Genomic DNA, 16,590 nt, shown 5'->3' on the forward strand with positions numbered 1-16,590 from the left:
TGTAGAGATGACACAGGGTTAGCTATCTAAAGACCCAGGAAGCAAGGAGATACCTTAGAATAATGTTATAATCATATTACCTCGATATCAGGAAGACATTATTGATGACTGTATGAGGTCAGTGTTACGATGTGCCAGGGGATGTACTTCTTCAACGTACAAGCAAAAAATTCGTTTTCTTACAAATACTAGACCGCTAGGTAAAATTGAAAATCTAATCAGTTCTTCGTTTGACAACTCTTAACCTGTAGTTAAAATTTCATTACAAAGTCTTGATTCCTTCTTGATGTTCCTTTACTTTGAGCGTTCAGTGTATTAACTAAATTAAAATAAATAAAAAACTACCTGAGATAGACTATAAGACTATATGGTTGAGGAACGACTATATAATTTAAAAATTTTTTCTTCTGAATATAAAATACCTACCTACCATGAATTACACTGATTTTTTAGGAACAATATTTTACCATTTTAAAAGGAAGAAGAGCAAAACCTAAGTCTACAGTTTTATTCACATTATATGTTAATGCATGTGCATTTATCTACGACGTAGCAAGAATTACTGTTTTTTTTTAAATACCAGTTTGAATTTATTTATAGCCCTATAGTAATACAGAATACTAGTGTATAAAATTATTACGAAGATAATAAAATGAAGGTTTTATAATATGTTAAATATCTAGGATCGTCTCTGATTGTAGCTTATGCTTGTGCAAAATTGTAGGAAAATCCAAAATCTTGGTCAAAAGATGGAATTACCCGCATTTATATATTCGCATGATGGTTGTGGCAAATTATTTCTGTGACCACACTAATAACATCAGTTTAATTGAAGTTCCAAGTTCATGTAAAAACTCAGAAAGCGCTCATTCGTTGTACGTAATCCAAATTCTAGGTTGTAAGGATCCAATTCGAATTTTAAATTTCAAATGAATTTCGCGCGCGCAAGAAACAGTTGGTGAGAAGAAGAAAAGAAGGTTGGCAACCAACCCCAAAGAAACAGACATGCGCAAATGTTAGGGTGTTTTTGTCTCGTGTCAGATCACCCACTTCTCTCTGACCGCTTGGAACAAACGGTCGATTTCTTTTCGAGCGCTTCGAGCAACAGGTTGTATTTTTGATTGTGAATTATTCTGTGCCTTTTGCTGTTGTGTTTTGTTTTTCCAGTGTTGATCCAGTTCCATTGGAAAACCTAGCAGCCACCGTTGAGCCATTGGGTGTTCCTGACTTCTCATCGTTCTTACGACGAGGTTTTTGTGTTCCTGTTGGCGGTAAGCCGTGTCTAAATCTTCGCATCTTTGGAGAGGTATGTTTTGAACACCTGTTTGCGGCGAGTTTCAAGTCCCGACGATACTTCTGACCTCGTGTCACAGCGACGCGTGCGCTTGTTTTTTCCACTAATCTCGTTTTTTTATCTTTCATTTAAAATCCATCGCAGTAGGGCTTTACAGGAAGTGATTTCTAGTTCGGGCCATGCTTTATTTAGCTATATTTGTGAAATCTGTATTTTGGATGGCGGCAAACGAGTTGTTATTTTCACCGTTCTTTGTTCAGGCAGCAGCCATTTTGAAGCGTCCATTTTCTTTCTTTTAACCGAGCACATGTTTTAACTGAACCTATTGCACAAATTAACAAACATTGTGGGTCATGGGGGGACGTGCCTTTTATTCCTTTTATTTAGCACATCGTTTATACAACGCCACAGGATTCATCGTATTTTTGCATCGCATATTTTCGACGCCTATTATTTGGAATGACGAATTCGTCCAACGCCATTTTGCAACTGCAGATTGTCTGCCATGTTTGTTTATGTGTTTTGTTTGGGGGAAATGTATGTGTAATAATGGCCCACAATGCAGCTAAATAATTTCACGTTTGAATTTTAACCAATAACTTGACTGGACACGAATTAATATTAATCACATGTAAATCTGTTAACTTTACAATCTTTCACCTCATGCAATTTGTCTTTGTCTCACAATTTTAGCTTCAGTAATTTTCTTTGCTGTATCATTTGAATTGAACGTAAATTTCCATGCTCTACAGTTTTGACCTAACATGGTATTTTATTTGCACAAGTTTATTTCACACCAGATCTTTGTTTATAAATCTTTGCTAAGTTTTGATCATGTAAATGTTTTGTTGATGAATGTTTCTCTCATATAAATTATCTGATGTCCAAATTTAATCTCAATTAAGAATTATTTGTTGTTGAATTTTCGTAAGAGTGTGTGGCGAATTTAAATGTTGTGTATTGTTCTTTGTTGAAATTTTAACACTTGTTCGGTTGTCATTTAATATTAGAGTCATAGAGATTGAACATTTAAATGAAATTGAAGGTAAATAACACATAACTCGTAGTGTACGTGGGGCGCGCGACTTCTTCTCAAACTGACGGGATTAATCGCGTCACCTGCACAAGTCCGCGGGTTTTGTATAGCTTCAGGGGGCGGTCGCGGGTTTTTAACGCTGCCGGTTTCGTGATAGCCGGGACCCCACTACGGATCTGCGATCGTAACCGCCTCGTTTCGCAGGGCACGTTCGTAATGGAGATGTGCGTGTGAGCAGGCTTTGGTGTAGATAGAATCACCGTCGTGAGGGAGAACAGTGACGATCAGGAGTCCCAACCTCCACTTGCGCTACAACGCCCCCTCTGGGTATTTTGCTGTGCTCGTAAATGAAATTGATATATTTTGTTCTATGTTTGTTCGATCGCCACACTCTCATAATGATTCGGTTTCTGCCATCCAATTTACATATGTGTAGGTCTTGTGTTTGTTCGGTTTTCATATGTGTAGGTCTGTCAATTCGCGAGTGTTTTTCTTTCACATATCTTAAGGGTTTTGAAAAGTAATAAAATGTCGTCCGGGAATAAAACCAAGGGGGTTTTTGCGCTGAGGGGTAAATCTTCGCAGCGTATTTCCCCCTGTGAGGGTGGTGCCGTTTCCCCCCCTCCAAAACAATTTCTGTTAATTATTTCTTGCGCTCTCGACAGTGTATGCACTTGTATGAAAGAACTTCTTCCCGCCATTTTTCAAAACAAAAAAAAAAACACACAACGTAGGTTCTCATTTGTTAGACGATCACAGCCAAGGCCAAACTTTGAATTTTTGAATTTTTCGCGGGCCTTTCAAACTGTTTCAAGGTCAATCTTTAAGGCGGGAAGTTTGGGTTATCACAAGGTTATTGTTTTTAAAAGGTAATATACTTATCATGTAGTGTGTATAATCATGAATAGATTGTATAATGCCAGTGTACATTTTAATTACATCGGCCGATTAAACTCGAAGAAAAAATGGTTCAGTAATCATTGTCGTCACTTTCAAGTACGTTTAAGATTAACGGAAATTGTTTAATAACTTATCGAATTTTTACGATCATTTTTTTGATATTTCGTCCATGTTATTTATTTGGCTGATAAAAGTGGGACTTAATTAGTCTCTTCCAATTTATCTAATCAGTTTACTCCAATACAAAATAATACCATTTTCACTTTTCATTAGCGCAACAGGTGAGTCCAGCGTTTTGCATATTTTTTCATATTTCGCTTAAAACACGTCGATTTTTAGTTAGTTATCTTTAATTTTTTAAGTTTGATTTTTATTGTCACGTTGAGTGCACCACGTGTTAATCCGTCAACTGTCAAATGTTTCCCGTTTTTTTAGGTTATATTTACTCAACAATTCGAAAATGTTTAAAGAAAATCACCACTATGTGTAATAGTTTATTAGTAAGCCACACATTTCTCAATATTTTATAATAACTTGTCGGTTTCCAGAAAATGTATCGGCAAGAAAGGAACGAGACATGGGACCCCTGTCAAGACTTGTTTTCCAAATGCAAAAATCAAAATTACGCGGTAGTTATCTTAAATACAAATTTCAATCTTCCTGTGACATTTCTAAAAAACTTATGGAGTCAAGGTATGCGCAAAAATCATCATTTCATCAATTATAAACACTCTTGTAGCTAAATTAAGGGTCACAGTTGATGGAGGCACCGAAAAATGGCTTACATGGCTGAAATTACATAATTTAGAAAGTGATAAAGTTAGTCCTCCAGATCTCATTACAGGCGATATGGATTCGTTATCAAAGGACGTTTTAGATTATTTTATCAACAATAATATCTGCAAGGTTGTGAGAACGCCTGATCAGAATGAAACTGATTTCACCAAGGCTCTAATGGAGGTCGGGAAAGTTTGTGCCTCGCAGGATTTAGAAGTACATGATAGATTTTTTATTTTGATTAAGATTAAATATTAAGTTTTAGTTAGATGCAGTTTATGTTATTGCAGATACTTGTGGAAGACTGGATCAGATATTAGGGAATATTAATACTCTTTGTAAAGCCACAAAGATTTTGAAGAAAGTGAAGGTGTTTCAAGTGGCTTCCAAATCAATTACGTGGTTGTTGTTGGATGGGACACATACTATTCATATTCCATTAGCTTTAAGGCAGAGTCATGAGTGGTGTGCTTTGATCCCTTTAAAATCGCCCACATATGCTAGTTCATCAGGGTTAAAATGGAATTTAGGTATGTTTTCAACAACAGAAAGAGGTGCATGGTTCATATGTGGTGGGAGTAACACAGTAAATTAGTAGTGGTAACAAATTATTTAAATACATTACTACAAACTTAGGTTAAGTTAATAATTATGATTTACATACAAAATACACTGATTTAATCAAAATCGTTAAGTCTGTTCATCATAATGAAATCTTTTATCATTTTTTGAGAATAATCTATATTATAAATAAATTCAGTAATGATTAATTAGGAAATTTTAAAGTTTAGTACAACTTTTGTATTGTGATTTAAAATACATGTTTCACTCTGGAATATATTCATACAAAGTGTGTCCCTGCGCACAACAGGAGATCGCGTCCTGAGTTTAGGGTAGCTATATTATTGCCACATTTATTAAAGATCCACTAGAATCACAATTTATCAAAAAAAAGATGATACCTGTCAAGACTATAGGGTTACGCGAGGGTATATTTTTTATAAAACACTGCTTAGAGTTAACAGGTGATAATGTAATCTTTCCTATAATAAAACACCGCAAACTCGCTATTACAGGTAAAGTAGTAAATTTACTTATTTTTAGCAGTGTCCAATTTTCGTATTGCTGCTGTTTACATTGTAAGTTGGTAGTGATTTCATTGTTACCAACATTAATTAACATGTGGGTCGATTATTAAAATGTGGATGAAACATAGCAAAATCTACAAATTGACACCATAAATAGGTATGTGCTATACAGTTAAGTCGTCGTACATAGCAGGTATTGACTGCATCCTCAGAATACTATTTTTATATCCACTGAAATATCGTGACTGATTGTAAGGGGTTGGACAGCACAATAGTAGGTTAGTGACAATTATTATAAAATGACTTGTGCTGCTTAGTTGTTGGTGAAGAAAACATAGGGGTTGTAATTGAGAGAATTGACGTCCACAAAAAAAATGGCAAAAATTTATTTATATCTTTATATAGAATACACATAACAAATTATTAAAAAAGAATTAATCTGACCACTAATCACTAATCTAAACTAATATTGACATTATTTGTACTACTGCTTATGTCATAGTCAATAGAGCGTCAAATAGCTATAGCTTTTACTATAATGATACAATAACTACAACACAACTTACAAAAATTCTTGTTTTCCTGTGATCGTCAGCAAAATGGAATGTTACGTTGTGTGTTTTTTGTGGGATGTGTTCATACGTAAACTGATGAACCCCAAAGGACGAAAAGAGATCTTAAATCAAATACAACCAACTCTCCTTAGCTTTCAAAAATAAAGTTAAACACACAAAGAAAAAGAGAAATCTTAATTAAACCAACTGGATCATGATGGTGAAGTTATTACGATGGTGTGGCGAGGGCAAAACATTTGCAGAAACCGCAGATCCAACATGCGAGGTGCGATTAACACTCGCATTACTAAGGCTCACCTTCATTCTTTGAAAAGGAGACAGCCAGCTAGGCGCCCTGATTCACAGCGGCGAAATCTGGTATTGTAGATAAACATGCACATGAACAGTAAAAATAAGAGATTTACATGTATTAATTCAAGTTATTGATTAAACTCAGACTTCAAGATTACATCGTACAGATAAAACAAAACACAATCCAAATAAATACAACAGACGCATATTAAATACAGTCAAATTCAAAATAAAGTGGGGAAACGCATTTCGATAAAACCACGAACGATTAAAATATTTTGACATAAACCGTGAATTTACACATATTGGAATAAAAATTCATATGTTGATGGATTCGTTAACAGTTTCACATTAGAAAATCGTTAATAAACTGATCATTCACTAATTCCACTCATGGAGGGAACCGTGGCTTTAACTGCGATTTATTTTTGTTCCAACAATTGCCCTTTGGTGAAATTACACGTGTTTAGAATCACCACCAAAACAATAAAACCAACCTATATTATTATTGGAATTAATTTTTATTTTTCAAGCGGGTTCGCGGTGCGAAATTTAATTTGTAAATCAGAACACCACAATACTTTGATTCTTTTAGTACCCATATATTTATATACTGTTTTTTAGAGTGCTACAAAACCGTTTTTCATTCAATGGGTTCGTTTTTCTTTGTTTTTTGCTGTTTTTTGTTGTTATAAACATTTAGTAGTTTTACTTAAATAAGCGCTTAAAATATACTTTTTTCCGTAAACTAGCAAGTAGGAGTATTTGTTATTTAATAGAGTCAAGGTTTCCTTAAGAATCTCAAAAATTTTAAAATTTGCGGTAGCGTCATCTTTAGGTTTAAATTTGAACTACTGGACGCCATCCACGACAACGAAGACTTCAACAAAATTTTGAATACAGATTAGAACAAATAATTTTGTTGATAAGTTTTATGGTACGGTTTTACATTTATATTTTATGCTGCAGTTGTTGGTAATATTATTCATTAAAGAAATTTATCAAAAATAATTTTTTTATTATACATATATTAGAACTTTCTTAACCACTGAAGTACAACCAAACAAAATCAGTCTCTTAGATATATTATGAAATTTGATTCAATACCGAGTGTCTGGAAATTGGCGGATTAACTCTTCAATACGTTATGTACGGGGGTTTCGGGAGTCCCAAAAAAAAATAAATAAATAAAACAGTTCTTTATGGTGTAGATTACGAAAAAAACATAGTTTTCAAAAAGTAAAATTGGCAACACTGCACGCACCTAATGCGTGAATACCGGATTGCTTTCTGATTTCTTAGTAACGATGGTGACTAAAATCCACCTTTTTTAAAACAATAACCATAACAACCAGTAGCCATTAACCGTTGTCATTATTATTAATAAAACAAGCTGTTATTTTTCATTAATAAATAAACCAAAAAAAAACATTTAATAAGACTTTTATAAATTATAAACACAAACAAAATCAACAAAAGAAAAATACATTAAAGCATAACCAATTAAACACTAGAGAAGATGTTGAAAATTTTGTAAGCTCGTAATGTTTCTAAATTTTGATCATTTTTTGCAAAAGTTAGTCATCAGTACTACCTAAGATAAAACTGGTTTTGGCAAATGACATACCCGCTAAGAAAAGAGAGGGCGGGTGGATGGGGTTAGTATCTTCTAAGATAAAACTGATTTTGGCAAATGAGATACCCAAAATGTGCACAATATGATGAGTTTTTACTTGTGATTTATCATTACATTAATATTTTTTAGATTTGACCCCTATTTTCTCAGAGGATATGCCATTTACCAAAATTAGTCTTATCTTAGCAAGAACTAGCCCCGCCCACCCGTCCTCTATTTTCTTAGAGGGTATGGCATTTGCCAAAATCAGTTTTATCTTAGCAGCTACTAGATAGGATAAGACTGATTTTGGCAAATGAGATACCCTCTAAGAAAAGAGAGGGCGGGGGGGCGGGGCTAATACCTGTTAGGATAAGAGTGATTTTGGCAAATGAGATATCCTCTAAGAAAAGAGAGGGTGGGCGGGCGGGGCTAGTACCTGCTAAAATCAGTTTTATCTTAGCAAATACTAGCCCCGCCCGCCCACTCTCTCGTTTCTTAGAGAGTATCTCATCCGAAATCAGTCTTACCTTAAGAGGTGCTAAGGTAAAATATTTTTTTAATTTTGAATTCCTTTCTAAAAATCCAAAATCCGATGTATGTATATCATAAAAACAAATTAATAAACCACAAGTCGATATTATTTTGTAAAATTGAAGCATAATTTATTTGGTAAAATTTTGAGATCTAATTTTTGGAAGGGGAGGTAGATAAATTTTGATTTTCGATTCGCCACTATTTCGTTAACTTCAAAACGTTTGCAAGATTTGAAAGCACATAGTCATTTTCTAAGATAATTTTTCAATTTTTTTTTTGAAAAATTTTGTTTTTTTTTTGCAAAAATGTATAGATCTATGATAAAAATTATAAAAAAGAATTAACAGACCGCAAGCAAACAAGCATCTATAATACGAGTATATACTATAGTTGATTTTTTAAAGGTGTGAACAAAATACATATTCACAAACTAACTGGGCGATGTGATCCAAAATTACATGTTAAATGAAGAAAAAAATACATTAACAATAATGTGACATTTTAAGAAAACAATGTTTTGGGCGAAATGTCAATGCTCACGTTCATTTTATTTTATTTTTTTTTGGAAAACACATTGATTCAAAATTCAAAATGTATGAAAATTGTCGAGTTAACTGTGAAATGTGCATTTTGGGTTGAGTGAATACTTTTACACCCTTAAAAAAATTAACTATACTTTAAAATTTCAAAATTTCTGCTCTTTCTAACACAAACTAACATCAGTTACATCAAACATCTGAAGAAGGTAATTAAAAAAGCACGTCTCGTGTTTTAATACAATTAAAACAAACCATTTTTTATTCACCATATTGTTTTGAATCTTTGCCAGCACAGTGAAATTTTAAAAGTACGCCCCTGGTAAGATTTTATATATATATATAAAAAAAAAAATAGAAAAATGACAGGGATATGAACGCCTTATTCCCATTGCTTTTTATTGATTTATGAGAATCAGATTTTCTCATCTTGTCAGTTCAGTTTTTCTGAATAAAGTAGTATATGTTCTGCTTGTATGTGTTCTGCTTGTTACCAGTATGCCGTCAAACATTTAAAACTCGTATTTTACTGCAAGAACAACTGAATCACCCTGTGTATGGGTATTACAAAAGATACAAAATGTTATGGTATCCCGATTTAAAAATCAAATTTCGCGCCTTGAAAAAAACACGTCAAAGGACACGCTGTCTGTTGGACCTTGTATTCTTCATTTTTTTTGTCGCCAGTAAAATTTTATTGGTCCTGAAGTTAAATATTCTAATCAATGTGTAAACAGAGTCCAAATGAGATAAAAAAATTCTAAAACTTTCAATTTTCAAATATCGATATTTCACTTTTTTCAAATAGAACACTCGGTATTTTATTATCTTACTCAATTTTTTTATTCTCATTTATCCAATATGTTGATGTGTCACTTAAAAAGTAAAAATCGCAGTAACTATCAACTTTAAATATAGACAACACGTAACAAAAAAGAAAGAACAACCAGAGTAAGGTTCATAATAAAATACGAGTGTTCCATTTGAAAATACTGAAATATTGATATTTGTAAACTGTAATAGTTTTTAAAATAACCCTAAAGTGATTTTTTTCGTGAACCTTCCATTGCTAAAAATTTCAAGAAAATTGGAGCAACGTGGCAACGTCGCATAGGAATTTCAAAAATAGAATGTGGGTGAAAAACCTAGTGATTGGCGTCAAATTTTGCAGGTACTGCAGGAGTATCGTGTAGATAGTAGAACGTTAACCAAAATTTGTCTGATCATCCCTACCAACAATTTGATGACGCCACTTCAAAATTTTGCATGGTAAATGTTATTTAAATTTCATAAAATAACAAACTTGGTGTTTATGGATCCTCCTTGATTATCACCCCAGGCATCCACATTTTCGCTAAAAAAATCAAAAGTGAATAACAACCTTTTATACCAATATAACCGGACGGCTTACCAATCTCCGGTGGCGTAACGATTAACGTATCCAGTTCGCAACGTGACTGGTATCCACTTTTTTTATTTTATTGTTCATCAAAAAAATTAAATAGCTTTAGACCAATTTTTTTGGTTCGAGTAATGAAAACTATTGAATTTTTGATGTAAAACTTGATTTATTGATAAAGTTCGCCTGAAAATGAGTCATCAGAAGCTTACCAAGTTTTAGCACAATGAGTTGAAGCAGGTAATTAAATGTAAATTCAGCAATAATAATAATATTGTTTTCAACATTCAACTGTATAATTGGTGAAATATTTTCGGTATTGTGGGGGTGTTGTGTTCGTGTAGTGTATCAAGAGATCTGATTGTTACTAGTACGTCACTTTTTGAAAACATTGTGGAATCTCAGAAAAATAAAAAAAAAGTTGTGAAACTCTTTATATTTCCTGTTATGGACGTGAAAATTACATTAAACTTTAAACAAAAAAGTTGATGAATTCCATAATATAAAGTTTTAAAAAATATTGTTCGGATAAATCTTCATAAAAAAATACTCCCTAACATGCATAGGGTATTCACAAGATGAGAGAAGTACTGTTTAAGTTTTAGACTAATTTATAAAACTGCTATTAACTAAAGTTGCATAATCTTCCGATAGTAGATCACTGCGACAGTTCTATGGAATAATAAATATTCTTGTTTTTTTTGTCACATTCACGCGTATTTTTCTCGTTTTCAGATCAATCAAAATTGGAGTTCGGTGGATTAGTTAGTACATCTAATACTTATGATGAAGTATCGTCTAAAGTTACGATTTGTACTGATAACACGCTGGTATGGTCAATGGGAATAGAAGCCCTCCTTACCACAGGCTAGTAGAAAATTTAAAAAATTAGGTTGAATTTAAATACTATTTTTGTACATTAGGAAGCTAAATTTTGTTATATGCTACTAAAACACTAAAGTAGAGCAATCCTGTTTCGCCTTCGTACTTAGGACTAAACGAAAGACAAAAATCACTTAAGTACTTACTTAAATCACGTGCAATAATGATTCTTCGAGCACAAAAATGACGCCTAACTGGATTTCCTAGTGTCTAAGAATATTTCTAGTTAAGTTTGGTTAAAATGTAAATTTTATCATTAGAGACAAATCCCACTGTTGCATATTACATAACAAATCTATGGACAGTAGCTCGGACCTACGCCATGACCGTTACTTGTAATAAGTAGTTGTTTTAAAATATTTATTTTTCTATTAACGCTGTACCTACTACTATAAATGTACATTTTTAATAAAATATAGTTGTTATGATGTTTTTTTATTGTACACTACCCCCTGGCGAATTTGCAAATATCAATAAAACGGTCGTTAAAGGGAAAAATTACGAAGGATGTGTTTTCTCATTTATATTCGGATTTCCTGATGGTGGGAGAGTAACAAGAATAGACTGCGCGCTGCCCTACTCGCTGTTGCGTGGTGTAAGCCCGGTCCTTATAAGGGGAGCGCAGAGACGGAGGATGCAGGAAAACGAAGGAACTTGCAACGAAGAGGGTGAAAAAAAATCACGTGTGAAGTTCCAAAAATGAAGAACATTATTAACACGAAATGCAGCGTAGCGTCCAAAAATTCTTTGATTACTTGGCACTAGAAAAAACAACTGGGAATGTTTTTCAAAGATTATGAAATCCAATATAAATTGCTTGATTACGTTACGCCAAATTAATGTTTAGGTGCAGCTACTAATTTTGAAACAGCTCGCTTAAATACGGTGATGTATGACAAAAATAAAAGCAGCCAAGTTTTTGGAGGGAATCGAATTTTCTTTAATCCGTCTGTCGGGTAACATAAGCTGGAAATATTTCACCCGATGTTTATTTCAAAACGTCTAAACTTAACTTAAAATAACGTTCCTTATTTTTTGTGCGAAAAGTGGACTTTTTTTAAAAAGTCGACACTGCATCCCACAACAGTGGTAAATAAAGATTAACAAAAGCGATATCAGTTACATGTAAACTGACTGAATATTTTCATTGAGAACTTAAAATGTGTCTTTTCTAAATAAAAAGTCGCTTTAGTGTGGGTGTAGTGCGCGCGCAAAGGGAAAATCTTCTCCGTAGAGCTGACCTGGGGACAAGACAGTCACTGCGGGCTCCCTGAGTTGTGTGGTGCTCCTGGACCGGTTTTTGTCATCTACTTGGTGTAAGTGTCATCCTTTTGCTATCGGCAACCTGTTGCTGAAAGACCATGAACCTCATTATGGCCAGTAGTTTTCCAAAAATCATACTAATCGCAAAAACTTACCCTTAATTAAAAAAAAAAAAAATTAAAAAAAGCTTTGCGGTAGCATTAATTTTTTTATAGCCTTTTTTAATAGTGTGTAATTTTTTTACTCGTAGCAAATTAATTACATGCGAAATATAGCAGAAATCGGCCAGTTCTAATTATAAGTTACGTGCACTGGCCATGAAGTAGGTCATGTATAACATATTCTATTTTCAGATTTTTGAAATAGTTGTAACATTTGAGTTATTGCAAAAATTATGCAAACATATTTTGCGGGGAAGTTATTTTGTTTAAATTTTTTTGAGTTTTTCAATTTATGTTAAGATTATTTTGGGAGCTGTAACAGACGTTTGATCCAAGAATAACTCTGGCAACTCCCGATGCCAAATACAGCCACGCTAAGCGTGGTGTACTTTTCAGTTCATCACAGGATTACAGGGTTATAAAATCCACACACATTACATCAGTGATCGATTATTATCAAATTCCGATCACTTAAATCATAAATAAAATGATCGAATTTAGGTTTAGGTTTAGTGACTTTTTATTAATATTCGCAAATAAGTTTATAAAGAATGAGATGAATTTAAAATTTTTAATTAGCTTGTTTAATACTTGATACAAAATTAACTTTACAAAGCCACTCGTAGTAGGTGCCGAAATTAAATAACAGTTACACCAGTTCACAAAAATTCTTGGAACTATGCACAGATCTTCGTTCGATGTCTAAATATAACCAATTGTTTTCTGTCCAAGTTTCGAGAACATTAAGCAATACTCGATATTTTTACTTGCCGTGGTTGGCTTTCACCACAGATCATCTAGTCATCGCCATAGTAAGGCGCAATTTTTTTTTTCAGAGTTTTTTCCTAACCGCCTTTAACCATGTCTGACGACGAAGAAGTTTATTCGTAAGTACTAATTAGGAACTCAACGCAAATTAGGTGCTTTTGCTCTTTATTTTCTTTTTCTTTTTTTCTTTTCTCGTTGGGCTTTGTGGCTATTAGAGGCGCAAATATTCGAATCGGGTTATAATTTTTTATTAAAAATTTTAGCGAAGAGGAAGAGGAGGAGGAAGTCGTTGAAACGTAAGTACTTTTGTTTAACTTGAAAAAAAAAACGCACATTCAAAACCGTGCGTTGTAGGAATTGTTAGTCTAATTTCGTATTAGTCTAATAGTCGTAGTTACCTATTACCATTCTAATAATAAACCTTCTTTTTTTGCAGAAAGTAAGTAACCCTTCCTGGTAGAAAATCGTAATGTTTGGTAGAAAATAGTCTCCAGTATTTCCTTTCTGAGAAGTAGTATTAGAGAGTTTTCCAAATTGTTATTTTTACAGTATTTAGTTTAAAACAGTTTTTATTTTGTAATTTTTCTTTCCTTTCCACTCACGCCCCTGCCTTTGTGATGTGTACCCCACAGGACAACTACAACTACAACCACCAAAGTCGAGTAAGTCCATATTCCGTAACAGTGGCAACATGGCTTTCCAGCTCAGCTTACTTTTTATACATAAACTAGAGTACGCCTCTAGGACTCAAAACCACGACTCGATTGTTTATGTACAAAAAGTAAAGTGCAACAACAGGATTAACTCGTTTTAAGCTTGGATTGGCTTCGTCAAACTTCGCATTGTGTTCGTATTTTTCTGATGCAATACTACTATTAGGTTACGAAGACCACTCAACGGAGGAACCAATAGGCAACTTAACAATTCTTATTTTTTTTTTCAGCTTATTTCTGATGCGCTAAGAGTTAATACGAGCCTTTTTCTTATATTTTTTACTTTTTAACTTTTTTGTGTATGTACTTACACATCTAGACTAGCCAGAAACTTTAGCCTATTACTTACTGAGCTTCCAATAATGTGTTTACAAACGAGCAAAAACAATGGTCAGTTTTGTAACTAGTCTGGGTGAAGGAAATCAGCCGAAATAACATTTATTATCAATCCATCATGATTTTGATACATGTCTAGATTACCCTTTCTGTTCTAAGATCATCAGTTTTTTTTGTCTTTAATATACTTAAATTTTCATAGAAAGTTTTTATTTGTGGTGGGCTAATTTCAATTGTTTACCCTAGTAAATCTAAAACTGCACACATAAAAAAGCTTTATAAACAAAGTATAATTTTTTTAGATTTTTCTCGTTACAATTTTTAATTCTTACCACTAGTTTACAAGTTTTGAATCCAGACAAACGAATATACTTTTTGAAGGAAATTTTGCACCCGGTTGTATCAGACTAATACAACACTGACTCCACTTTTTGTTAATGGTACACAATGTACGTAATATTTCATAATCTCTTATTTTCGCCGCTCAGCAAATGGGCTAAGCCTTTTTCTCAGTCCCAAAACCAAAAACTGACTTATTTCGGCTACTAGGGAAGGAGCCGGCGATCCAGAATTCATCAAACGTCAAGATCAAAAAAGATCCGACTTGGATGAACAGCTTCGTGAATACATCACAGAATGGCGCAAACAGCGTGCCAAGGAAGAAGACGAACTCAAAAAGTTGAAGGAGAAACAAGCCAAGCGCAAAGTCACCCGTGCCGATGAAGAAAGGAAAATGGCTGAGCGCAAGAAGCAAGAAGAGGAACGTCGTGTCCGTGAAATTGAAGAGAAGAAACAGCGCGACATTGAAGAAAAGAGGCAACGTCTTGAGGAAGCTGAGAAGAAACGCCAGGCCATGATGCAGGCTTTGAAAGACCAGAACAAGAACAAAGGACCCAACTTCACCATCACCAAGAGGGATCCTTCGGTAAGACACGGGTTTTGAGAAGGAGAAAAGATTACGGGGAGTTTTGCAGCAAAACCTCACCGCAGCGCAACTGGAGAGGAACAAGACCAAAGAGCAGCTGGAGGAAGAAAAGAAGATTTCTTTGTCTATTCGTATCAAGCCTTTGGTTCTCGATGGTCTCAGCGTAGATAAACTGCGTGACAAGGCTCAGGAGCTCTGGGAGTGCATCGTTAAGTTGGAGACAGAAAAGTACGATTTAGAAGAAAGGCAGAAACGCCAGGATTACGATGTAAGGACACTGTTTCTAAGTTGAAAAACAAACTGATTTCGTTTCCTTAACAGCTTAAAGAATTGAAAGAAAGACAGAAGCAACAACTCAGACACAAAGCCTTGAAGAAGGGTCTGGACCCTGAAGCCCTCACTGGCAAATACCCTGTAAGTTGTTGTTCAAAATTTACGAATTTCTTTTCATTGCGGGTTTTTGCAGCCCAAGATCCAAGTAGCCTCAAAATATGAACGTCGCGTGGACACCAGATCGTACGATGACAAGAAGAAACTGTTTGAAGGTGTAAGTAAAAACGATATTAAGAGCAAATGTTAAAAAGGACCGGTTTCACTATTTCATTAGCGATTAAATTTGCGTTCTATTTAGGGTTTTGATCACCTTTTACTGGAACATAGTGAAAAAGTCTGGAAAGAAAAGTATGAAGAGTACTCGAGTAGGTCAAAAAGTAAGTGGGCAATGTACGTGTTCTGTGCACGTTGCCCTCCTGCGTACTGTAACGTGTAACGTGTCCTTTTTCTAATCAAACTTGTCTATTGTCTCATGTTTGTTGTGCTGTTCATTGTCTACGTTTTAACAGGGTATTGAAGAAAATATCAAGGATCTGAATGAAAAACTCTGGAAAGACAAAATTGGCCAATTCGATTCTAGACAAAAATGTAAGCATACACTCTATGTACCTAACCTTCGTAGCTTCCGCGCTCTTGTCTGACGGTTCTGTTCACACGGTGGAACACTGCAGTTTCGTGCATGTACGGGTAAACGCCCGAACTCCCTATTCCACCGCGTGAACAAGTGTAAGCAGATACTTATTTTGTGTTTTACAGCCAAGCTTCCTAAATGGTTCGGCGAACGACCAGGCAAGAAGAAGGGAGAACCTGAAACCCCTGAAGGTGAGGAAGAAGGCAAACCAACTGCTGATGACGATGAAGATATCAAGGAGCCTACATTCGAACCTGAACCAGAGGAAGAAGAGGAAGAGGAGGAAGTTGAGGTAGAAGAGGAAGAGGAAGAAGATGAGGAGGAAGAGGAATAAATTGAGAACTTCCTGGATTAGACTACCAACATGTTATAACATAATGTTACCATCATTCGCTTTGCCAAAACTGTTTCCGTGATGGTATTGTTTAAATCTTATTTTATTTTCATTTCCATCGTCTTAATTTTTAATTATAATAATAATAAAACTGTATTTGTAATCATATAAATATCATTACAAGACGGTCGTCTTT

At 34.3% G+C, this 16,590-nt stretch overlaps 2 protein-coding genes across 7 annotated transcripts in view; both read left to right on the plus strand.

The window, feature by feature from the left end:
• Nucleotides 1–16,579, plus strand: part of LOC135129235 (troponin T) — an 89,283-nt gene extending 72,704 nt beyond the window's left edge. The window contains exons 1-10 of one of the 3 annotated variants that reach the window (XM_064056377.1): nt 12,141–12,246; nt 13,191–13,241; nt 13,386–13,418; nt 13,755–13,784; nt 14,721–15,096; nt 15,146–15,364; nt 15,418–15,510; nt 15,563–15,643; nt 15,728–15,806; nt 16,186–16,579. In XM_064056377.1, coding sequence (XP_063912447.1) covers nt 13,216–13,241; nt 13,386–13,418; nt 13,755–13,784; nt 14,721–15,096; nt 15,146–15,364; nt 15,418–15,510; nt 15,563–15,643; nt 15,728–15,806; nt 16,186–16,394 — 1,146 coding nt within the window. In that variant the 5' untranslated portion in view covers nt 12,141–12,246; nt 13,191–13,215 and the 3' untranslated portion in view covers nt 16,395–16,579. Of the gene's footprint in view, nt 1–12,140; nt 12,247–13,190; nt 13,242–13,385; nt 13,419–13,754; nt 13,785–14,720; nt 15,097–15,145; nt 15,365–15,417; nt 15,511–15,562; nt 15,644–15,727; nt 15,807–15,938; nt 16,018–16,185 lie in introns of those variants that run through there. The other 2 variants (XM_064056376.1, XM_064056378.1) reach the window with 2 other exon arrangements.
• LOC135129237 (thiamin pyrophosphokinase 1) lies at nt 1,422–11,355 on the plus strand. 4 transcript variants are annotated; one of them, XM_064056381.1, is made up of 6 exons: nt 1,422–3,326; nt 3,779–3,923; nt 3,970–4,223; nt 4,273–4,537; nt 10,784–10,919; nt 10,976–11,355. In XM_064056381.1, exons 1-6 carry the CDS (start codon nt 3,231–3,233, stop codon nt 10,977–10,979), a joined length of 900 nt encoding a protein of 299 aa, XP_063912451.1. In that variant the 5' UTR covers nt 1,422–3,230; the 3' UTR covers nt 10,980–11,355. The 4 variants fall into 4 exon arrangements, with proteins under 4 accessions (XP_063912451.1, XP_063912453.1, XP_063912452.1 ...); XM_064056383.1 differs by lacking the exon at nt 1,422–3,326 and adding an exon at nt 3,338–3,511; XM_064056382.1 differs by lacking the exon at nt 1,422–3,326 and adding an exon at nt 3,523–3,730.
• Nucleotides 16,580–16,590: the final 11 nt, after the last annotated feature.

This window comes from Zophobas morio, unplaced genomic scaffold, assembly GCF_036711695.1.
Source record: "Zophobas morio isolate AGI-343-1 ecotype UQ-CSIRO unplaced genomic scaffold, CSIRO_AGI_Zmor_V1 ptg000014l, whole genome shotgun sequence".
In the NCBI taxonomy this organism is placed as follows: Eukaryota; Metazoa; Arthropoda; class Insecta; order Coleoptera; family Tenebrionidae; genus Zophobas; species Zophobas morio.